This window comes from Lotus japonicus, chromosome 6, assembly GCF_012489685.1.
Source record: "Lotus japonicus ecotype B-129 chromosome 6, LjGifu_v1.2".
NCBI classification, from domain to species: Eukaryota; Viridiplantae; Streptophyta; class Magnoliopsida; order Fabales; family Fabaceae; genus Lotus; species Lotus japonicus.
This window is the reverse complement of record NC_080046.1, coordinates 5323916-5349443: the sequence shown is the minus strand read 5'-3', so window position 1 is coordinate 5349443 and position 25528 is coordinate 5323916. Positions and strand designations below refer to the sequence as shown.

General features: G+C 38.0%; 1 protein-coding gene and 2 pseudogenes across 2 annotated transcripts; 1 reads left to right on the top strand and 2 right to left on the bottom strand.

Annotated features, from left to right (window-relative positions):
* Positions 1–22: 22 nt before the first annotated feature.
* LOC130722512 (NADPH-dependent diflavin oxidoreductase 1-like) lies at positions 23–15329 on the bottom strand (annotated as a pseudogene).
* Positions 13798–14470, top strand: LOC130722513 (uncharacterized). Of its 2 annotated transcripts, XR_009013994.1 has the most exons (4): positions 13798–13968; positions 14044–14145; positions 14226–14291; positions 14382–14470. XR_009013994.1 is itself a non-coding variant. In XM_057573257.1 (3 exons), exons 1-3 carry the CDS (start codon positions 14020–14022, stop codon positions 14439–14441), a joined length of 252 nt encoding a protein of 83 aa, XP_057429240.1. In that variant the 5' UTR covers positions 14012–14019; the 3' UTR covers positions 14442–14470. The 2 variants fall into 2 exon arrangements, 1 of the variants encoding a protein (XP_057429240.1); XM_057573257.1 differs by lacking the exon at positions 13798–13968 and having other exon boundaries at positions 14012–14145.
* A 1908-nt stretch (positions 15330–17237) lies between the features above and the next one.
* On the bottom strand, positions 17238–22649 carry LOC130724771 (protein SWEETIE-like; annotated as a pseudogene).
* Between the last annotated feature and the right edge of the window lie 2879 nt (positions 22650–25528).

Below are 25528 nucleotides of genomic sequence, written 5' to 3'. Positions count from 1 at the left end.
AAAGCACATGTTATAACAATCATTTTAAGAAATAAATACTCAATGGAAGTAATTTTGAAACTGTAGTCTCCGAGATCTAAGGTTTGGACAGATAGGAGGAGGAATACAAATAGCACTAAAATCAAGGGAAGTTTCCTATTATTTGCTATAATATGATTCATGTTAAGCATATTAGACCTTGACAAACTGTAATACTGGATCATCTTGCACTTTTTTGCATCAAATAAATCAGGAGTTCAAGACTTCTAAGACCATGCCTCAACATGATATTTACCACTCTTTTCCAATGCTCTAATCCACCTAACTGCATCCTCCTTTGAAACCTCATTTTCTTTAGATATTATTGCCTCAAGAGCTGAAGTTACATCTGCAGGCATTTTGGTTGCAGAACCTGCTATATAAACAGCAGCCCCCTGAGCTAACAAGTTCCAGATCCTTTGGCTGTGTTCCCTCATCTTATGTTGAACATAAACCTTCTGAGGCTGGTCCCTTGAGAAAGCAACATAGAAACCACCACCCTTTGCTTCTGAAAGCACCCCGTTGTTGTGTGAATGAGTCAACCAAAGGTCTCTGTACAGAAAGTCACCATCTTCATTCCTACAGCCAAAGAAGAAAATAACCGGAGCAGTGGAATGAGTTTTACTTTGCACTGCTCTTTCCTCTAAAAATCAACGAAAAGGTGCGCATCCCGTCCCTGGTCCAACGAGTATGAGGGGAAGTGATGGTGGTGGTGTTGGAAGGGAACCTTTGAGGAACCAGACTGGAATGTAGACGGCTGTTTAAAACAAGAATTAATCAAGCACATAAACAGGTAAGTTGGAGTTGGGTTCCCAACAGCAAGGGCAATCACACATTCACACAGTCAAGGAATTTGTATCATTTGATCAAGGTCAGGTGGATCATATATTTTATCAACATTGATTGGTAGAGATTAGCTTAAGATTTGAGTCGCCTGATCTTTGATCTAACAACTCAGATTTTATGACTACGTGAATTTAGAAATTCTGACTGCCGAGAGTCCAAAATCGTAAATTGGTGGTTACTTCACTAAATTAAAATGCAATAAATGACTTATTTTGTGTACATACCATCACGAGGATCTAATGCAGCTAGCCATGAGGAACACAGCCCTTTCTTTTTCCTCTTGTAAGGCGTTGTCCAGGACACCACATTCACAGTCAAGTGTACTTGATTAGGGTGAGCTAATTGAGAAGAAGATATCGAAAAGGCTCTTGTTTTCAGTGGAGGAACTAGTTGGACTAGCCACTCAAATGGCATTTGTACAGAAGGAAAATCCTCCAACACCTATTACCCCCAAAAGAAAAGAGAACAGATATACCCATAAGTTTGATATAATGAAACATGCAAGAAAATAAAAGCATATATTAAGGACCATCTAAATAATTTAAGGATTGAAACTGAAACCATAGTCTAATGATTTCTTTTACGATAAGATTTTAACCTTTACTAAAATACCTATGTGTTATATCTCTAATCTTGGTAGACAGACACTATTCAAATGCTCCAATTGTATGTACTTGTGCAGCATATTTGAGTCAGAGAAGAACCATCATCACTAATTACTGTTTCTTCAATTTTTACATTCATGGTATAGTTATAGCTTGCCATAACTACAAAAACAGCCCTTTAGCCATTACCCCCTTTCATTCAAATATGAAGCTTCTTAACAAGGAAGAAAAAAGTCCAAATCAAGTTACATAATTCAGTGCTAAAAAAGAACAATGAAGTCACTCACAAAGAAAATATCATATATGACATACAAACTATTGACCTAACCTCAAGAACAGTTCTCCTTTCCTTCTGGTTGTATTGATACATGTCATCTCTTCCTTCAGCTGAAGCAAAATACTTAAGTCTTTCCCTTTCATGTTCAGCTGTTGCAAAAAAGCTCATAACCTGCAGCATCAAGTTATTAAGGAAGTTACAAGCATGTAAAAAAGCATGTTATACGACTATCAATTCATGCAGAAGCACAAAAATATAATGATTTCCTCCTCTTATCGTGCTTCTCTCCACTGTCTCAATACTTTAAGAAGTCATCATGCATCAGAACAAAATTTATATCATAGACATTATACATTACATCTTCTGAATAAAAAATAAATGTACCATGGCTAAGCTCTTAATAAGGTAGGACATGAGGGACAATGTATGGTAACAGAAAAAAGGAGTCCAGCTTTTCACAATTGGGATAAGGGTATATTAGGTTTTTCATAAATTAGCGCTAATATACATAAAAGTGAACAGTAATGTTAGAATACAAAAACATAGAACACTGAATTCAATTTTGTAAAATGGCATAGTAAAAGGAAAGTCAAAACATACTGCATCTTGCCTCAAAGAAATACCGTCGAGGGGAAGCAGAAGCTACATCCATAGTCAATTCCACAAAAGTTCTTAATTTTAAAGGGGTACTAGAGCCATTTGCATTGTGATCATCCATTTCTCTTGGACTAACCTGAAATTTAGGGGACATCTCATTAGAAAAATTTACATATGCATACATCAAAGGAAATCATGAATTCAATAAAAAAAAAGCCAATGGGTTGAAGGCATGTATGAAAGCAAAATACAAGTAGACACCACCAACTAAAAAATTCTATAATTCCTAGAAAGAAAACCAATCAGGGAGAACATGGCTTCTGAAATACTTTAAGCACTAAGTAATGGTACAAACACCATATAGTTCATTTCAGAAGCTAAAATGTGTAAACAATGTTATATGAATGCATTTCTGTACACCAGACAGTTATAGTGTAAACTCAATGCTGAGGAAGGTCAAAGAACAACAAATTTTAACTAATCTTAAAAGACTCACACTTATGAATGAATCAGGATCCAAATTACAACGTCGTATGAAAGTATCAACTGCAACTGAATCTTGACCAGGGAGAATTTCAAGGACATCACCAGTGTCATATTCAAGAGCCTGAAGAAACCCATAATGCATCTTTTAAGTCAGAGGAGGAAGATGAATAACTTGGTAGCTATTTTAGCACATGATGTATCCAAAGCATTATAATCTGTTCTCAGAAAGTTCAAGTTCAACTTAATACAGCTATTTACAGGTGCAGCAAGGTTAAAAAAGAAATAGGATAGCTTACATCTGAAATAAAGTCAAATTCAAAATGACGAACATCTTTTCCATTGTTTGATTTGGTCAAAGGAAGATTCTTCACCTGCAACATCAGAATCAAATAAATATACAAATAATTATGTTGGATATTGTTAGATATTAAACATTTATGCGCCCTTCATCCAGCAGCCTAAAGTTTTGCAAGAGTTGGTTTATTCAAATATAAAAAGAGTTAAAGCCCCAACAACTATTCGTGTGTGCAAAGTTGAACTGCTTATAAATACTTTCTAAGATTGACACAGAACAGAAATAGTGTTCTCAATGTGACTCTCAATTTTAGAGTAGTCTCAATGGATATAAACCAACAATCAAATGTCTTATTCTTCACTTATGAATTGATTTATATACTATGCAGGTTTGCAAGTGCAATGCATAGAAATAGAGATGGGCATTGCATACCACTCCTACCGACAATGACTGTCAGCAGAATGTGTATATTATAAATATAGTTCATAACTACAAATTATAGTGTCTTATCCAATACCATTTTAAGAAAGCAGCCAGGCCTTTTGTGGGAAGATGATATTCCAGGATGCATTGAACGAGCACTCCCAATTTGAGCATCAAGACATGTTAAATCTGAAAGAGTCATATGTTAATCTAGTCAAATACAAAAAGAGCAGCTAAAATTTTCATATCAACAATGAAGCTAAAAAAGTGTAACTCATAATCAAACTCTTACAGCTACAACTCAACTATAATGAGCCATGCTAAGTATTGGAATGGAAACACCAAAGAAGCATTCTTACCCCCTAAATATATAATTAGAGATAACACCAATAAAATAATATATATAAAGGTGTAAGATGATAGCTCAAATATGACAGGAATTAAGATGCTCTTTGCATGTCAAACACCAATAACTTAAAAGACTTTTTACCATAAGTAATTCAAACAAACTCACATCCCACAGCTAATTACTTGCTATAGATAGCAGAAAAGGGCTATGTAAAGTGATGAGAGCAAAAGGTTCTATCCATTTTGTGCTAGTTCATAACTTAATGAAAAGTTGCATATAATATGCATCCTATTCAATTCATACAAGTGGTAAATCATAGACAACAAAAGTAAGATACATACAAATACTGCCTGTGTTGCCACAAAATAATTACTAAGGGAACACTACAAGTCAAGCAAGAATTTAACGACTTTGGGTGACAGAGTATTAGATAGTTAGTGTTTTAAATATGTTCAGTTATGAAGATTGAATTATGCTTCTATTATTGTACCGATGTAGTTAGTTATCACTGTTACAGTTTCTTAGACTTAAGCATAGCTTGCTCAGCAAGCTGAAGCATTCTATAAGTACTTGTAATCAGAAGCACCTGTGAGATTGAATAACACAATCAGTTATAGCAAATCACTATTTCCATTTTCTCTCCCAACAGTGAACTCTATCATTGGGATACCTGAGGCAGTAGAAAAATGTGACCCAAGCTCAACATTTTCAATGTTGTGATATGTGATTTGGACTTTTGGTCGGTCAATCAATACAGTATCTTCAATCACAACATCTGGGCCATTTGGTAAGAATTCTGGTTTAGTCATATTTAACATTCTCCACAGAGAAGACATCCAAGGATCAAGAGAGCCTTCATAGCTGCAAATAATATAATCACAAACTCTTTAGTCACTTTAAAAAATCATTGTACATGACAATATACAAAGAAGAAGAAAATATGAATTTTAATTAACAACACAATCATTTTATCAGGAAAAGATATTAACTACAAAGAATAAGGTAACCATTAAATATAACTGAGTTCTCCAAAGAAGGTAGTAACAAGCACTAATACAAACATCATACAGGTAAATTCATATAGAACTTCAGTCAAACAATCTGTGTTTTATCCATTCTGAATAAATAAAAACGATTGCAGATACAGTTCTAGTTCATAAACAATTGGTCACCTAATCCTAGTCCTACCATCTAAGGATGCTATATTCCTATAAAAACAAGTCAGTTCGAGTCCTGAGTGAGCCTTAGGCATGTCCCACTACTCTTGAAAATTTTCATCTGCTAGTAATATCTTTTACTCCATGCCTAGATAATATGTTTTAATGCCAAAGGAAGCATTTTTCGAAGAAGAGCAGAGAAGTATTGTCATGCTTGAATGAATATCAATCAATCATTTAAAAAAGAAACAATGCTGACACAGGATTTTCTAGATAAATCAATAATCCAATCATATCAAAGCTTTTCATATTCCACAAGCATACCCTGAAGGGTGCTGATCATCTCCCAAGCCTCTTTCAAGGATAGCCGTTCCTCCAAGGTCCATTAATCTTTTATCCAGCATCTTGGCAACAAACTGCAATGGTTCACATGTGAGTTTTGATCCAAAACATCAAACAAATAAAAATAAACATATCAGCCAAGACAATAATTTCCATCAAAATTGAAGTGTTACTTGGTCATTTTTCAATATCATTCAGTGCCTATTTTGCTCACAATTATCCAGCATCAAGATGCACAAAAATTCCAGCACTCAAGAAGTATTAAAATATTGTATCGAAATAAAATAGAGAACTACTAAAACACAAAAATCAAAAGTCAATAAACATGATTACGTTGTACTTCTGGTAACCAAAATCTCCCAAGCCGAAAACAGCATAACGAACCCCTTTCAGCCAGTGCTGGCTTAGGTTCCTCTAAAGAAGATACCTCCAAAACACCTGCATAGACAAAAGAAGAATCAGCAAAAAAAAAAACAGATTAAAAACAACCTCAAACAATGCCACACAAAAAATCAGTAAAAATTAGTATATAAAAGACCCTTATGAGCAACCTTCATGGAATCAGGTGCAGAACATCAACTCAGATGTCGGACTCAGTTAATAATAGAACAAAACTATCAATTCAGATTCACATTTGTAACGGGACAGAACATCAACTCTCGGACTGGTTCAGAAGAAGCGACCCAGAGGCACCCAAATCGACCCACACATCACGACCAAAAGCAACCAAGAATCATCTGTGATTCAAAACCGACCACACTGAGGTAATTTGTTGGAATCCACGACCAAGAATCATTTGTATTTTGAATCATGTGTATTTTGATGAGTTGGTGTTGTGATTTCAAATTTAGGGTTTCAAATTTAGGTATTTCAGATTAGGTTAGGTTTCGAATCCCTTTTTATGAGTTGATTTGGTGAAATTTCATTCCTATTGTGATTTCTGGGGTATATGGGGTTCTGAGGTGCGAATTTGGGGATATTCGTACTCCGAATCTTGAAGATTCGGACTGGTTCAGGACTTCAAGATTCGGACTGGTTCAGGACTTCAAGATTCGGACTTGAGAGATTCAGTACTGTCTCTCCTATTGCTTCTGTTATTGTTTTTCATGATAAGATGAATGGGGTGAAGATAATTTCCATGCTTTTGGCTATCTTAGGGTAGTGGTTAAGGACATAACCGACTTGAGATTTCACATTTGAATTTCATAACATTATTTGAATTGTATTGAAATTTCATAACATTAGTTTACTGTGTATACTTGTGGATTGCTTCAACTAGTTAGTTACTCATTACATAGCTATTAATCTGTTTTCCTTATTTTTTCTGATAGATTATGGCGAGGACAAAGCAAACTAAGAGGGTATCGTCTGAAGAGTTGGCCGATCGTCGTGCCTATCTCCACGCTTCTCATAGGCGAGGTGATCATGATACAGATGTGTCGACTTCTCGGAAGCGGGCTAGGAAGGGTGCTAGGAAGGGGGCTCCGAAGGCGACCACTGAGGTTCCTGCCCCTGCTACTGAGGTTCATGCTACTCAGGTTCCTGATACTGAGGTTCCTGCCCCTGCTCCTGCCCCTGCTACTGAGGTTCCTGCTACTGAGGTTCCTGCTCTCTCGACGCCTGAGGTTACTGCTACTGAGGTTTCTCCTCAGTCGACGCCTGAGGTTACCGCCCACGATACTGTTGAGCCTTCCACCTCTTCACTTGATATTGATGCAGTTGAGGAGCCGGAGTCGGAGTCGGGGTCGGAGTCGGGGTCTGAGTCTGAGATTGAGGGTGAGGATGTAGAGGTAGAGGATCCGAATATGCCGCCGCTCCAGAGAGATCCACCGTTTCCTGGTGGGCCGGTTGAGTTGTCACTTCTGCAGCATTACCCGGATCACATAGCGCCGTGGACGTGGCATACCCTACTAGGCACCACTGACCCTCGTTATTCTGAGCGAGGTGATTTGAGGCTTGCCACTGCTGGTACGAAGCTCGGGCTGATGACGTGTGAGGGGGACAATTACAGGGAGGTCCGCTTGATTGTGGAGAGGAGCGGACTGTATCCACTGGTCAGGTGCAGCTATGTAGAGACGGATCCAGGGCTTATATCGGCCCTTGTGGAGAGGTGGCACGAGGAGACTAATAGTTTCCACATGCCATTTGGGGAGATGACTGTCACCCTTGACGACGTCTCCGCTCTTCTTCACATCCCGGTTGGTGGGAGATTCTACACTCCAGGAGTGGCCTCGAGATATGATGTGGCAGAGACCTGCGCTTTGCTGTTAGGGGGGGATGCAGATTTGTACATGGTTGAGTTTGATAGGCTTAGGGGTCCGACTATGAGGTTCAGCTTCTTGCGAGACCTTTACCCGAAAGCTGTTGCAGGTTTGTTTCATTCATTATCTGAACTTTTTCCAACTATTATTTATATTTACTTAATCATAATTGGTATTACATTGTAATGTAGAGGGGCGGTACGAGCATGCAGCCAGGATGTACCTGATGCATCTTGTTGGCGCGACATTGTTCGCCGACAAGAGTGGGGGGCACTCATTCTCCGCCCGTTGGATAGGCATGCTACAGGATCTTGAGCGGGTGTCGGAGTTCGCGTGGGGCGCCATGGCCCTTGCCACGTTGTACGACCAGCTTGGACAGTCTTCTCGCAGCGGGGTCAAACAGATGGGCGGTTACACTTCCCTGTTGATGGCCTGGGTCTTTGAGCACTTTCCAGACAGGCTCGTTCGCCGGTATGCGAACCCGGCTTACACAGAGGACCAGCCCAGAGCTCGTAGGTGGACAGAGTCACGGTCGGGGCATGCTAGGCTTGACGAGAGGCGAGTACTATTTGATGAGTTGACGGCCGACGACGTCACTTGGACTCCATATGAGGCCCACAGGGAATGGCGACAGCGGGATGAGAGGGCTTTGTTCTCAGGCTACATTCGGTGTCCCTATCCCCCTGCTGTGCGACCTCATCTTCCGGAGCGGGTCATGCGACAGTTTGGGTATATACAGACGATCCCGCGCCACCCTAGTGAGATGGATAGATCTCCCGCAGCTGAGGCTGTTGATGCGGCATTCGCAGGTTATGTGCAGTACTTGTTCCCTGAGGGCGACCCTGCTATAGAGGAGGGACAGGCTGTGGGCGGTTACATGGATTGGTACGCTAGAGTGTCTCATTGTTTCATCATACCGGATGAGAGGAGGATTGATCTCAGTGCCGTGGTAAATTTTAAATTTTATTTCTATTTTCTTTATGCACTTGTGGTTTTCTGTATGTGATTTACTAACAGCGTTTTTTTTTATTATTTACTTTCAGGCTGCTTTGCGTAGGGCTTTAGAAGTCCTTGAGTTGTCACTTGAGGTGGATGATGCTTTGCTGCCAGGCACACAGGCCCGCGCTTTAACGGAGAGAGCACTTCGCATCCTCCAGGACTTGGCTGGGACACAGGGCATTGCTTACGCTGCTGGGAGAGGAGGTCTGGGAGCAGGTGGCCGAGTAGGTGGCCGAGCCGGCGGCCGAGCAGGTGGCCGAGCAGGTGGCCGGGAGGGCGGCAGGGCAGGAGCCAGGGGAGGTCGTAGGGGTAGGGGAGGTCGTCGGGGTAGGGGACAGTAGGGGACATTAGTTGTATGAGCATTTTGTTGACATTACTATTATGATATTAGGGGACTATGTATTTTGCACTACTATTTCGGATTAGTATGAGTTTTATCTTCACTTTAACGTATATTTTTTTTTTATTTTTCACTTTTACCCTAAACCCTAATAATTTGTGAGCTTTATCTTCACTTTAACATTTTTTTTTTCTTTTTCACTTTTATAATCAACCCTAATAATTTTAAAAATCAATAACTTTTATAACCAACCCTAATAATCAACCCTTGTAATGGAAACCAAAACCTGGCACTCAACAACACAAACCCTTGTAATGAAGTTTAATCTTCAAGATATAATCCGAAACTTCAACCTTCGGATCAGTATGAAACTTCATCCTTCGGATTAGTATGAAACTTCAACTTCCGGACACCTCTGACAGATTCTACCACCTTTTTCAGCACCATTACTCCATAGCTTCACCTACCTCACCACCATTATGGCCTGCATAAACTCCTCAACCACCAAACCACCCCCCATTACATTTCACTTCTGATCACCCTCACTCCCTCACTTCCTCTTTTCTTACTACCCCTCAACCCCCCACCACCATCATTGCACCACCAACAACAACCTTCATGCACCACCAACAACAACCTTCATCAACCAGCACCACCTTGGTATGTATCATTGCATCCATTATAATTTGCCAATAATATACGTTTGTTTATATTTTCTACCATTTAAATTTCTCTTCATTTTTTGCCACCACCATCACTTCAACTTTTCTGCCCCGACATAAATCCGAATGTTCAAGTCTCGGATTAGTACGAAAGTTATAGTCTCGGATTAGTACGAGAGTTATAGTCTCGGATTAGTACGAATGTTCATTATACGGACTGTTAACCAGTGGCAGATTGGTTTATGCAGACAGTATGACGAGCACATTTTTCTATGATGATGAAATGCTGCTTCTAAAACAAGATAATGATGTCAGTGAAGGAATGTTGCTTCAACAACAAGATAATGTTCAGCCTATAAGTGTGGATACCACTCATTTATGGTCGACCGATCAGGTATTCATTGCGTATACCATAATGACATTATTGTTTAGTGATGCTTGAATTGATTACTAATTTTAAAATGATATGTTACCACTGTACAGATATTTGAAACTGTTGATGACCTTAAACAATGGGCTAAGAATGTTGGGAAGGACAATGGATATGCGATTGTGACTGGAAGGTCTGATTATTCCAGAAAAGGTGGAAATATGTATATTGTTCTGCGGTGCTCGAAGCATGGTGTGTACATCCCGTACAAGGACCCTAAGTCCTTCAAGTACAACTCCACCGGATCACAAAAATGTGATTGTCCTTTTAAACTTAAAGGACGACCTACGGAGGGTGATAAAAATTGGTGGCTGAAAGTGTTGGAAGGGGTACACAACCATGAACCAGCTAGATCTTTGGTTGGCCATTCCTATGCTGGTCGACTAACAGAAGAAGAGAAGGTTCAAGTCGACAGCATGAATAACAATTGGGTCCCACCGAGACACATGTTGGCCACTTTGAAGGAAAATAATCCGGGTAACTTGTCTACCATCACTCAAGTGTATAATCGCATCAAAAAAGTTAAAGAATTAGACCGCGGGCCACTTACAGAGATGCAATATTTGCTGAAGAAGTTGGCAGAAGCCAACTATGTTCACTTTGAAAGACATGAAGAAGATTCGGGTGTCATTATGGAACTTTTCTGGGCTCATCCTAATGCTATTAAACTCTTCAACACATTCCCTTACGTGGTAATCATGGATTGCACATACAAGACAAACAAATTTCAAATTCCATTGCTTGAAATGGTTGGCCTCACTTCTACTGGTCTGATTTACTCCATTGCATTTTGCTACATGACTCGTGAGCGCACACCTGACTATGTTTGGGCCTTGGAGTGCATGAAATCTCTACTTGCTGACCCTGCCCGATTACCTGGAGTGATTGTGACTGATAGGGAATTGGCTTTACTCAGTGCTGTTCGGAATATTTTTCCTGAGGCTACCCATTTACTATGCCTATTCCACATAAACAAGAATGTTGAGGCAAAGTGCAAATTGTGGGTTGACACAACGGATTTTAAAGCCTTAGTGATGCAAAAGTGGAATGAAGTGGTATATGCGGAAACAACTACACAATTTGAGGAGGAATGGAGCGACATGTGTGATATGTGTAAGGATCATCCAAGGTTCACATCGTACATTTATGACACTTGGTTGGTTCACAAGGAGAAATTTGTGAAGGCATGGACAAACAGAGTGAAGCATTTTGGAACGACAACAAGTAACAGGTACTACGCACATGCAATCTTGATAGACTTGCTTCATTTGATAGAATTGATTCATTTGATAGGCTTGTTTCATTTTTTGTATGCATTTGATAGACTTGTTTCATTTGATAGAATTGATTCATTTGATAGGCTTGTTTCATTTTTTGTATGCATTTGATAGGCTTGATAGACTAGCTTCATGTTTGTATGCAGGGCTGAAAGTGCACATGCAAGCTTGAAGAAGATGCTTAGGAACGGCAAGGGTAACCTGTGCGATTCATGGGAAGCAATTGATAGGTTGACCATTGTACGCCACAATGCAATACAAGCATCGTTTGAGCGCAGTATTAACATTGTAGAGCACCGTTTCAAGTCTCCAATGTATAAGAATATGAGAGGATTTGTTGCTAAACATGCACTTCACCTAATGTATGATGAACAAAACAGATTTTGGGGTCATGGTGAGAAATGCGGTTGCGTGATGAAAGTCACTCATGGACTACCTTGCGCTTGTGCACTTCAGAGTATGGCCTCAATTCCGTATGCAGTAGTTGATCCATTCTGGAAGATACTTTCTTGGGAACAAGTGCCTGTTGTGGAGAGTCAAACCTCAAACAGTGGATGCATGCCGCTAGAGATTGAGGCTTTGTGGGCTCATTTCAATACCTTGGATGATGCGGGCCAAAGTATGCTGAGAAGGAAGCTTAAAGAGCTTTATTGTCCTCAAATCAGTTCATTGTGTCCTCCTGAAGTGAATATAAAGCACAATCAATCGTCCAAGGAGAGGAAAACCAAACATCCCAGAGGTCAATCAATAGGATCCACCCAGCGTGACCTTTCACATTGGGAACATGTTGACAATCAGACCAAAGAACAAGAATCGAAAGCTAGCAAGAGGAAACCTAGGCTCACCAAAACTCCTAAAACAACTCCAACATCGCAAGCTCCTAAGTCAAAGAACAAGAAGGCTATGACGGCCACCGGCTCCAAAATCTACTTACCGGAGTTGCCATCTTTTTTATGGCCATATATACATGAAGTGATAGATGTTGTCGGGGATGGTAATTGTGGATACAGAGCCGTCGCTGCATTGCTGGACCTTCAGAACGGTCAGGACGGTTGGCCTCGGGTTAGGGAAGAGCTGATTGTAGAACTCACACTCTATGAGAAACACTATACACGCATGTGGGGTTATGATGTGGTACAAGCCATGCACAATCGTCTCACTCTCCCTCCTGATGGTAGAGCCACTAAAGCCAAATGGATGCATCTACCGGAGATGGGGTACCTTATTGCTAACCGGTTTCGGGTGGTTTTCATCTCCATCTCGTTAAAATCTAGTTACACTTACCTTCCGATGAGAGGAGGCGCCCCACCGTTAGAACATCCTGTCATAGCTATTGGTCATGTGACCAATCACTTTGTACAGGTATATCCTCAATTAAATACATATCTTCTTTTTTATTAATACACTCTCTTGTCACGTTAAACAATTTATATTGAAATATATCTAATTTTACTACTATACTCTTAAATGTAGCTGAAGTTGGTGTCTGGACATCCTATGCCGCCAATTGCTCCCCAATGGGAATACAACGTTGAAGAACCCGAGTCCGAATGGTGTAAACCGTATAAAGAGCGTTTGGATAGATTTATGGCTGAACACACTGTTTGGGTTGGTCCTTGTGTTATTACCAACTTTGATTTAACAGACATAACAGAAGATTGATAATATGATTCATGTTTGTAATGTTGTAACCATGTCTGTAACCATATTATTAGCAAGAATATTTTCCTACATGTATTAAGACAATGCTCCAGTATTGTAACGAGGTCTGTTTGTCCCATATTATTGTCACTGCATTTTCACGTTTCTGTCTGTGACAGTATCTGGTTTTAGAGGTACGAATCTTGAAGTTTCATATTAATCCGGGTTTTCAACTCTCGGACGTCTTAAAAAGGGGGGGTGGTAAATTTAATTATGAATCAGTCCGGAACTTATAGTCCTGGATTGATCCGAAACTTAAAGTCCTGGAGTGATCCGAAACTTATAGTCCTGGATCACCCTTATCAAGCAGCAGAATGCCTACACAACCAACTCTGACCACCATCAATTACAATCTCAACCACCATCACTGCCTACACAACCAACTCTGACCACCATTAATCTTCACCACCAACCCCATTACTCATTCCTCCTACACCATAAATCCCTTTACTTCCTATATTAGTCCCCTATGCACCAAAGGCATCCTACACCATTACATTACTTCCCTTCTTCCCTTGTTGCAGGAAATAACCAGAAGAAATGGAACAAGATCCACCATCAACCTTCATCCTCCCTTGCAAACGCCAAGACAACCTTGCCTCCAGCTCTCGTCCTCTCATTCCCGGCCCAGCTGGCGCCGTCCAGGCCGCCATGATTCACCGCAGATCCACCGACGACAAACCAAACATTTCAACCCAACAATTCGTTAGGCAAGTCCTCCAAGAAGGCCACGACACCGATCCCGATTTCCAATCCAATGCTTGGCTTTCAGCCCTGCAATTAAACGGATCTGCCACTCCTCTGGGCGCAATCACTCACCATCATGAAAGAGTAGATCACGTCATCGGTGTTATCAAATCCTGCAATCCCAATGGGTTTGGAGATGCAACAGTTACACTCAAGGTATTTCCTTATTCCTCCTTATATTTCAGTGAAATGATTCATGTTTCTCTCATGACATCTGAGATTGAGATTCAGGACCCTACGGGCACTGTTGGCGCTAGTATCCATCACAAGGTCTTCACTGAAAGCGTATTTGCGAAAGACATAACTGTTGGATCTGTTCTGCTTCTCCAAAAGGTTAATCTATAGGCAACTTTAACATTTTAAGCTTCTTTGGACAACTTGGACATCACATCGTTTCTTCACTTTGCTTTCAGGTCGCTGTGTTCTCTCCTAGAAAGTCTAATTGTTATCTGAATATAACCTTGTCCAATGTAGTCAAGGTATGATAATCTTCTTCCACATCTAAAATAAAGCATTTGAATCTTTTCCACATCTACAACAAAGCATTTGAATCTGTTTTCATTATACAGGTATTTTCAAAGGACAGTGCACCTCCACCTGGAAGCTTCACAAACATAACAGAAGATTAATATTAGTTCTTTACTAATTCTATATTAAGGACTATTTGTGTAACTTTTGAAATGCTGAACTTAGATTTCGTATTGTTATTTTGCTTTACTTTTCCAATGCTTAACTTGGATTATGTATTGTAATTTTGTTTAAATTGGATTATGTAACTTTTCAATTTTAAAGTCATGTTATATTTGCTGCAATTGGACTAAAGTCATGTTATTTTAACTGTAATTAAAAAATCCGAAGGTTTAACTCTCGGACTAGTCCAGAACATCAACCTCTGGACTGGTATGGAGGTTTAAGTCCCGGAGGGTATTCCCGGCATTTTTTTAAAAAGACTAGGGTGGCAATTCTAAACCCAGGGGTGGGAAATCTAATTCCCTGGCCAGTGGTAGAAACCACAAAAATCACAGCCTCCTCTTGTGGTAACAAACTCTGCGAACACAACAGAGCAAGCAAGAATTTCAACTTCCATTGCAAAAGAAACACCCCAACAGTTCAAAACAATGAAATCATAGATAAAGTTTAATGACATACAGGATCATATCGATCGACAGAGAGAAGGTTGACGGGGCAGGCTCTTCGTTCGGCCTCGCGAGCAAGACGTTCAGCTGCGTCCAATGCATTGTCGGTCTGGGATGCATAGAGTATGAGCAGCTTATGCTTTTGTTGCATGCTGCTGCTTCTGATTGAAACAAGAATTGAGTTGTTGAATACAATCGATGTATGCAGAAGAGGCTGAGGAGGGAAAAGATGGCGGCAGTGATGTATGTATGCAGCTGAGCTCCTTCACGTTAGGAAAACCTGACCAATGAATTCTCCGAAAGGCAGAGGCTCCTCCGCCGCCGCAATCCTCGCCGTCTCCGCCGCAACTTTCCCCTTTACTTCCTTCTATTTCTCTGAATTGCGATTTGCGATAGAAAACCCACCTTATGTGTATTAGTGGTAGAATAATCTGGGTCTAGAAGAACTTTTTATCTCACTGTAATTTTTTAACCCTCTTATCAACTGTTTATTATTTTAGGAGAACAAAAATTTTAATTAAAGGATACTAATGAATTGTTTTATGTACCAAAAAACTTTAACTATTTTTTGAATTATTTGATCTATAAACAAAAACTAAGCGTTCATAGTTAACTTTGAAAAATTTAAACCTTTTTTTTCTGAAACTGAAAAATTAAACTGAATTTTTTTTAAATGTAAAATTAAACTAAAATTACTTACAAGTATTTGACTAAAAAGCAAAAATAGAATTTACATAAAGAACTCATATAAGTACTTTTATACTATCATATCATTTTAAATTTATAATTCACCAATTTTAAGAGTTTAATGGATATGCACTGTTACTGTAAAATAGTTTTACACTGACATTCAATCAATGTTTGCCAAGTAGGAGAGAGAGTTTAGAGTTACATTCATTTTTAATTTAATTAAAATAAAAACATATTTTCTTATTTGGCAGAATTCAATTAGATATCAATGTAAAACTATTTTACACTGACGGTGTATATATCCATTAAATTCTCATTTTAATTAGAGATGTCGTTAAATATCCAGTGCTAGAATTATGTAAAAGATTAATTTATATGCACCGACGGTGTAAATAAGTTTTACATCATCATTCAATCACATCCCTCCATTTTGTTATCTCACAATTAATTTTGAATTTAATAATATCTAAAATAGAAAAGTAAGGTTGTGATTGAATGATGGTATACCGTCAGTGCAGTGCATAGAAATTAATCTCATCATTATGCAACCCCATAATAGTTTATAGCCCTATCTTAGCTCAAGCAAAATTGTTTCGGTGAGGAAAACTTGTCTAAACTCTTAAAATAATCATATTCCGAGCACAATTTTCTCGGGGATTAAATTTTACGCACCGAAAAATTAATATTTGAACATTTAAAACAATTTTTTCTTTAAATGTCCCCGTACAATTTTCAAATATTAACTTTTTTGAAATTTTTAACCTTATGAAAGTTCAAGTTCCAAAAGTGTAATTGAAAAAAAAAACCGTCACATAATTTTTAGAGTTTAATTTTGATGCACCGACGGTGTAAAGTTTTTTTACACCGTCAACCAATCAGATTTTAAGGATGTGACATGTCAATTAAAGAAATTAAATGAAAAGAGAGATTTTCTCACATCCTTAAAATCTGATTGGTTGATAGTGTAAAAAAACTTTACACCGTCGATGCATCAAACATTTTCTCTAATTTTTAACCTTACGGAAACAAGAGGCCACTCGTATAATTTAAATACTTGCTTATCAAAAAAAAAAATTAAATACTTGTTACACAACTTAGATGGAGACAAATTTCTGATGATGTAATTCTAAACAAACCCGTCTTCTTATTTTGAGTTTAAATTGATTCATTGTTAGCGTAAAGTTCTTTAGATTATCAACAGTATTGTAGTTCAAGGAAAAAGAAAAAAAATACTCATTTTTGGCCTAATATGTGAAGAGAAAAAAGAGTTAGATTGAATGGATGAGCTTTCCTCCTGTAACCAAAAAAAAAAATTGAATGGATGAAGTCTCGGTGACTCAGTACCGCTTCCTATGGGAATGTGGCAAGTAACAAAACAAAGGGATCCCATATTTTCCCCCCTATTACGTAAATCTCAATAAACAAATTTTTTTTTGAAACAAACTCAATAAACAAGTTGAAACCAAACAATTTACTAACTTTACTAATAACAACTAACATTTGACTATAAAAAAATAAAAGAAAGAATATTTTACTGCTTAAGGCGAAAATTTGCCATTCAGTATGGCTGTACAAAATATGGTGTGGAAAGCAGTTGACTATCATAGAACTATAGCTATGGGAATTTGAAACGATGTAAGACCAACAAAAAATAACCTGAATAACGAGGGTAAGGCCACAAATGTTAAAGTGGAAGCAAAAAATAATAAAATTGGTAGGAAAGGGAAATATGACTCTGATGGAAGATACACTATTATTCGCTTCAAATTAAAATATTGCAATAGACAAATACCTTATTCTATACGGTCTTCAGCAGATGGTTCTAATTTTGTAATATTATTTTCACTCCCTACAGGACTCTCAGACATTTCTTGCTGCCGGTCATGACTCTTGTTTTCATTTACACTGACTTTCTTAGCATCTTCATCATATCTGTCAGACGGTTCATTATTATCTGATCCGCAAGACCCCAGTTGAAGTGCCAGAGAATCTGATACTACTTGGGCAGGCATATAATTGGCTACTAAATCATCTTTAGCTGATCCTTCAGCTTCTATCTCTGGCTTCTGATCACAAGAAACTAGCTCATTTCCCGGGATTGACGATCCCACTTCAGAGCTTTGCAATTCTTCCTCCATCTTCTGATCCTCGTTATCATGTTCATCGTTAATTGATTCTTCAGCTTCCATCTCTGGCTTTTGACTACAAGAAACTAGTTCATTTCCTGGGGTTGATGTCCCCACTTCAGAGCTTTGCAATTCTTCCTCCATCTTTTGATACTCGTTATCATATGTCTCGTTAGAACCAGGACTTGTTTGGTCATGTTTCTCTTTGACATCATCTAGATATTCATCCTTCTCTCTATTGAGGGATTTCAAAACAGAAGATTCTTGAAACTCAACACTTACAATAGAACCTTCCCTATCTGATGAGCTTTCAACCAGGCTAGGATCTTTGCCTTCAGCAGCATGTTCTATTCTTGATTCATCTCCATCTTCAGTTTTAGAGACAGGAAAAGACTGAAAAGCATCCCAATCATCTTCACTGACTTCATCTTCTTCCTTGTCATTTTCATCTGTTCGCATCACAGGAGCTGATGAAACAGTATGTTTCTCTTCATTTTGTCCTGATGACTGCGGCATTTTTATGTCCAAAACTGGTACTTTTAGTTCTAGTGGGTTTTTATCTTGTGTTACAGAAGCTCGGATTACCCCCTGCATAAAGAGGTACAGAAGCAATATACAACGGAAAATTAACTTAGAAATTATAGTGGGAGCTTTGTATTTATATGGATAGAAAAAGGAATTAGCCATTTTCTAAAATTTAATCTCCATTAGTTATTCAAGAGGCCAATTAGGAATTGTGAAAAAACATAAAATGAAATGCTAATTGAGCAAAATAAAAGTCGATTATAAGCCCATTTATATACTACATATTAGCAATGCAGAAAAGTACCTGAAGTTGCTGGCGGTATAGCGGAGGCATTGAGAGTAAAACATCCTTGAAATGATTGGCTGATGAAGGAATTTGAGCAAGGCGAGAAACAAGCTTAATAGCTGTGCTTCTTAAATCACTGACATCCTGTTGTATGTTCGCACAATCAAAAGAATGTATAACTAAGTTAAGAAGAACTAACTTCAGCAATAGAAGATCTCAGTTTATATTACCTGAGAGAATCCATCTCCTGTTGACAAGAAAATCATAACAATGGCCTCCAGAAGTAGGTTCATAAAACTTCTCTGGCAGTCATTATCTTTAGATAGGGTTTGTAACAACACCATGAGACTCAAGCATTCACTTGCAATGTTCACAGATTCTCTTGTTATAGTATTCTGCAATAAAAAAAAATTAGAATCCTTTAGCTACACACTTTAAATGAGCAAATAATATGTACTAAGGATAATATTAATTGCACTAATGGCAAAAATGAAAATGTGGTCCATACCTTTAGCATTCTGTGAATGAAAGTGAAAATATCACTAATTAGCTCCCCAACAAGAAACATAAAGAAAGAGTTATCTTCTGTATTTACACCTCTTTGAATCCTGGCTTTAAGAAATTGCAAACCTATTACTTGAACCTGTCAAAAACTCTGGTCATTTGTATTCCTTTCTGGGTAAATGCCATGTATGATCTTTATAATATTCACTTACCTGCATATTTGAATCGCTAATTACAGCTTGGATACATCGAAGACAACATCTCAGTGCACTAACACGGATGGATATGCTTGCTTCGCATTCGACATATTTACTATCAAGAGACAGTTTGGCAATTGATATGATTTGTTCAAGAGAAAATGCAAGCTTCGTATATATGTATTAGTTTCTGTTTGTTGAAACTTTTAACCTCCTGCAAATGGAATCCCTCAATGCAGTCTTTAGTCAGAGAAGCAACCACACTCAGACAAGTTTCAAACATTTCTCTTAAAGGGAGAATGCTATCACCATGCCCAGCCTCATCTACATAACAAATTTGAGTAAAGATTCATCAGTTGCGCTGTTGAATGCATCAAATTTGATTGTCCGCCCCAACTCTAATATCATGAACCTTGTGGGACTCATGTTGTTTCCCGACAAAAATATGGCAACATTACATCGACTAAATTAAAACTAGAAAAAAACATAAAGAGCAAAATCAACAAGGAATACATATCAAATATAGTTATGCAGAGTGCAGACTAGCAATTCACAAGGAAACAAGGATGAATATGGATCAAACTAGTTCTGATTTAAAGGGCTTACCATCAATTATTTTCTTTAATAAAGGACTTGTGCAGTTGACGATTTCAATGGCTTCTGACAAGCATACCTCAGTTGAAGCATCCCTAACGCACTTGTAGCCAATTAAGACTAATGCCAGAACCATGGATTTTGAATGCTTATGCATCTTAAGTAATCATCATAGGAACAAATTAGCAATCAAGATCATATTTTAGAATAAAAAAGACAGACAAATTTAAGATAAAAGTTTTGTACAGAGATTTCAATGAATACAAAATTATAAATGTGGACAAAAAGATAGCCACTTCGATGCAAATGAATTATCAAGAATCATACAGAATTGACACACCTTGGTCTCAATACGGTTAATAATAGCCTTTGTTGTGCTACATATTAAATGCATCACATTTACTTCACAGTTTGTTGTGTCAGTACTGGACAACAGAAATAAGGAACTATTTAGCAGAGTATATATATATCCCATACAAAATGCCCATCAGATAACTGAAACTATGTTAAATTATCAGTCAGAGGAAATAAATTACCTTTGAAACACTTTAAAAAGGTAGTGCAAACAAAGTTCCAATGTTGTCAAGTCAAAACTTTCACAATTGAAAATTTCTTGTGGGCAGTTCCGCACAACCTGTAGGGAAAACAATTTAAACAACTTCCCATGTCTCAAAAGGAAGAAAGCAAAACAAAATTGGCCAAAGCGGCAAAAAGCTCACTAGATTAACATGCCACTCAAGAATAAATCTATTCTTGCCTTACTAGGAACAAGGTACTTTTTAAGTGTTTTCATAAATTTACCATAAATAGGAGACAAAATACAAAGGCGAGTCACAATCAAGAAATCAATTTATCTGTCTACCTGTGATAAAATGGACATCGCAAGACTACTCCAACAATTATCCATGTATGTCGAATATGAAAGGATCTGCATCCATTAAACATAAGGAATATAAGGATACTTTTTATGACCATTCCATATAATGTGCATTTAACCATGAGCAAAGAAATTATCATTAATTAAAACAAGGACATTTTTGCACTCCAATCTCCTTATATACAGTATACAGTATTCGATTAACAGCGATATACTGACATAAGGCAGGTGTGTCATCAACCCTTTCTTCCATTAAACAGTCAAACATCTAATCTGAACCAGTAAAGACCACATAAAAGGGAACAATTGTCTATCATTTATGTCAGAATCTAAGTAGATTTGAAGCTCCGTGTCCTCCAAATTCAAAGCTACCCATGTGGCTTTCAATACGATATTGTAGTTCCAAATATGTATTAATTGTCTTTTTCTAAAATGAAATATGCATTAATTGTTGTACGGAAGAAAACTGAAGAAGCTAATATTTCCCAATTTATGTATGTGCACATTCTGTGTCAAGGACCAACTCTCATAAAGGTAAAAATCTGTTATATTAATAGGGCTTGATTGAGAAGACTTCATAAACTACAAAAGTTAAAATGCTGTGTCTTGGACCTATGTCAAAGAATAACATAAGAATCAACACTCACCAGCAGCAGTTCTCTACAAATATCCACGGTAAGTAATCCTGCTTCGAAAAATCTTTCAGAAGAAAGAAATTGAAACATAGGCAGTACAATTTCATATAATTTCACGAATCACGCCTGAGGGTTTCACTTCATTACTCGGTGAGTTCGCACCATGCTTAGCATTAGCAAAATCCAGCTGTATAATAGGTCGGTAGAGGATAGGATGCTGTGACTGAAATAGACCAAGAAGAGAAAAGCCCCACAAGAACTTAAAATCTTCAAACTTCAATTCAACCATGCTATATTGACATGAAGTGACACCATGTTTTTCAGCATTTGAAGCTAAGGCTTTCGGGTAATCATTTCCTTCAGAATTCACAGGAACTGCGTCAAGTGCAAGTGCTTGCAAAATTACAGGCCAAGATTCATCTAAGCATGGACGTAACTTAGAAGAAACAATGGGTGACTGCAGTCCATCAAGGAACATATTCCACTGCAAGAAAGGTGCAACTAGAATGAGAAGGTAACCATGAAGATATAAACAGTTTCATATTCATCCAGGTTTCATCTCCTAGATGAAAGTATGGACTCATGAATAACTGGTAAGTTCAAATTCAGGCTTACCTTCCTCTTTGGGCTCAGGCACAAGCACATAAAACAATAATCCTTCAGTGTATGGAGCCAGAACTTCCCCAGAATACTTGAGCTCTTTTGGAATAATGGTAATAATGCCAGGTACTCATCTGGAACACCATCTTCGTGCTTCCTCATGGATGCATATATATAACACTTGAGAGAAGCATGAGCAGCCAGAAGTCTTATTTTGATCTAAAACATGAATCATAAATAAGACAAAAGAGAGAGATATAAAATATTCAAAAGCTTAACAAGAACATATAACAATTCAAGTCACATGCCTTGCTTGTGACCCATTCTGCAAATGAAGGATAATAAATGTCCTCGAAGTCATTCAATGGGCGTGAAATTAATGAGAACATGCGCCTGACCACCGCTTGGTCTCCACTGATCATTCCACTTGTCAGTATCTGAAATTTTACATATTACTGAGTTAAATTGTATTCAATTTAATACATGAGATATATTTAGAGGCAAAGCCCACAACTTCATTTATAAAAGTGATTAGTAATTTTTAAGGGTTTTACAAAAACCGAAAAAATAAATCGATTTCAAAAATAAAAAAGGAAATGAAGAGAAAGATTAAGCCGACAACCTTGGTAGCCAAGTGCAAGCCTGCCTCCATGCCATTGTCAGTCATCGAGTAAGAGCATGAGACCAGCGGACATAGTGTAAACCGCTCGACTATCTCAAAAACCTCTACATGACTTTACAGGTCTTTTGTGTCAGCTTCTTCCCGCAAGTGGCCACTATGATGGGAAATAATGCAAGTCTTCCTTTTGACACCTCATCCACGTTGAATTTTAGAATCCCTAAATAGGGAGATGACCAAGCTCCCACTCTTGGTAAAGGCACTTTCCTGGTAACTCTTATATTACATACGTTTTTGGTGTATTGGCTTATATTATAGGGGTACTCCTTCCAAACGCTCTTTATCCACCAACTCACTCTCATCAAGTGCATATCCCGTAGTTCTTGGCTGTTGAATCTTTTATTTATGAATATAGATCGTTTCTTCCAAGCCATAGGGATCAAACTAGACCATAAGGGATTAGATTCCAAAGCATCATATATGTCTCAACACCCAAATAACTTCATTCATATTCTAGTTCTACTAATGACCTAGGCATGGCCTATGATAATCCTTCTCTACGAATTAGAACCAGGATCAGGATCAGGGGTAATGAAGAAACAAATGTGTTAATATTTAAAAATCATATTTAATATTAAAATTTAAATATTTAAAAATATTTTTCTGTGCATTGCACGTGAATCACACGAGGTAAAATATTATTTTTAATATTATTTAACAAAGAAAGATGAAGTGTATGGGGCGGAATGCACTTATTTTTCAAAATAAACCTTTTGAAACAAATGATATTTGGGATATGCATATCCTTCTGATAGGTTGGTGGATAAAAGCTTGGTAGGAATCTTGTCCCTACAGAGCGTCAGATTTTGTTGAGAATTTCATTCACCTAAGCATCTCAAGGCTGCAGGTTCGGGTGCGGAGCACTGTTTGGAATCCTCCATCTGTGGGGCTGATCAAATTTAATGTAGACGGATCGGCCAGAGGTGCTCCAGGGATCAGCGGGATTGGAGGGGCTTTGCGAAGTGACAACTGGACCATTTTGGGTAAATTCTCTAAAGCCATGAGTATTCTTTGGGCTTTCCAAGCTGAGGTACAAGCGATCTTGCATGCTTTATTGTTCTGTAGGGAGTTTCAGTTAAAGGATGTTATTATTGAAAGTGACTCTTCACTTGCGGTGGGTTGGGTAGAGAGGAAACAAAATAGACCTTGGAAATTGCTCGGTGAACTGAACTTAATTGATCGTTATATGCTTGAAGTGAATTGTGTTGGAGTTCTTCACATCTTTTGGGAGGCAAACTCGGATGCTGATGAGCTAGCTAAGAGCGGATGTGATAGAGATACCCCCATATGGTGCATTCTTTGATAGGGTGGCTAATTTTTACAACACATTATGCTATCTACTAAAGGTATGTTGTGCTTTGGTGCTATGGTTCTGATTTATGTTGTTGTTCTCATCAATTTCAGCAAGGATTTCTAGTTTTTTTTTCTTCTGCTCCTTGGGTTATGCTCGCTGTGGTTCTTTTCCTATTTGTTTGCAACATTGTTGTGGACCTAATCTGGTGAGTTGCAGACTCGTCAAGTAGCTGCTGTGACTGCATATGGCAGTTTTGGTGGGGAAGAGACCTGCGATTTTGTTAAGGATTCTTTGGCTGCTTTTGGAGCTGATGCAGATCGTTATCTATTGGTTCACTAATGCTTGTGAATCGTGTGAAGCTGTTGTAGCACGCTTTCCTCTGATGTGTGTTACTTCCTTTTGTTTCTTTCTTTGTAGCTTGGTACTAGTGTTTTTACTCTGTTTTGGTTGGCTTATTTGACTTATTTGTAGTTTCTTTTCCATTTCATGTTTGTTTATTTTCTTTGCTGTAACTTGTTCTCACTTGGGAGAGTGTTTTCCCAAGATTTGTTTCTTTTTAATATATATATATTTCTTCTTTCAAAAAAAAATTAATTTGATATGACTATTCCAAATAAATTACATTCTTTCTTAATTTGAGAATATCAGAAGATATTCTTGAATAGAAAGACAATAAGTTGGGAGCAAACTCTTTCAACCAAGTAAACAAGTTCATATAAAATATATAAAGAAATCCCCAAATTATAAACACAACAACCATTTTTTTTTGGTCAAAAAACAACCATTTTGTATGGCAGCCCAATTGTTATAAAAAGGGCTTCGAAGGCATTGAATAGACAAAAGGATGGAATATCAGCATCCCATTTCCAGCAAAACAATGACTAAGAGCCCAAAAGAGAATCAAACTTTGTCTGTCACAAGGCAGTATCAAATCCTCACTATCTTCTTGTATCACTGTTCAAAGCACCAGACTTTGAGCACTAGGAATTGCACTAAAACCAGATCCACCGGAAAAAAATTACATAGAAAAGTAGGAGACCAAAGCGAAGGGACTAGATCCTCTTGTAATCACCATAATAACCAGCCATGAAGCACTAGAAACTACAGTAGAAAAAAGTGTCACAAGGTTCTTGGAGAAGAAGTACCAAAGAACAATTAACCATAAATTAGCAACTATTAGGAGATAAATTAGGAGGCAAATCAGGAGATGAATTAGGAGACAAATCAGGAAATAATGCTGGGGATACATGCATTCTACCGTTATGATTTGACTTAGTGAGATAGCAAAGGATGTACGTACTGTGCTTGTACTACATCTGTACTACTAACATATTGTTAGCTTAGTAGAATAAAAAGGCTACACCTTCCCCTGTATTCTTATCAATATATTTTATCCCATTCAATTATATTCCAAATATATATTTTTCCTAGAATCTCTTTATGGTATCAAGAGCAAGAACAAAGTAATTTTTTTTCCGCTGCTGTTCCTACCTTCACCATGGCTACAGATGGAGATGCTGATCAGGGTGCTAAGAAGATTGATAGATCCAAGGAGGACCAGTCTCTAAATCCT

Bases quoted from the DNA above. Each gene is read 5' to 3' on its own strand.
- LOC130722513 (XM_057573257.1), top strand. From the start codon at position 14,020: ATGACATCTGAGATTGAGATTCAGGACCCTACGGGCACTGTTGGCGCT. The intron at 14,146-14,225 runs GTTAATCTATAG...CTTTGCTTTCAG, and splicing joins CTGTTCTGCTTCTCCAAAAG to GTCGCTGTGTTCTCTCCTAG. The intron at 14,292-14,381 runs GTATGATAATCT...TTCATTATACAG, and splicing joins CCTTGTCCAATGTAGTCAAG to GTATTTTCAAAGGACAGTGC.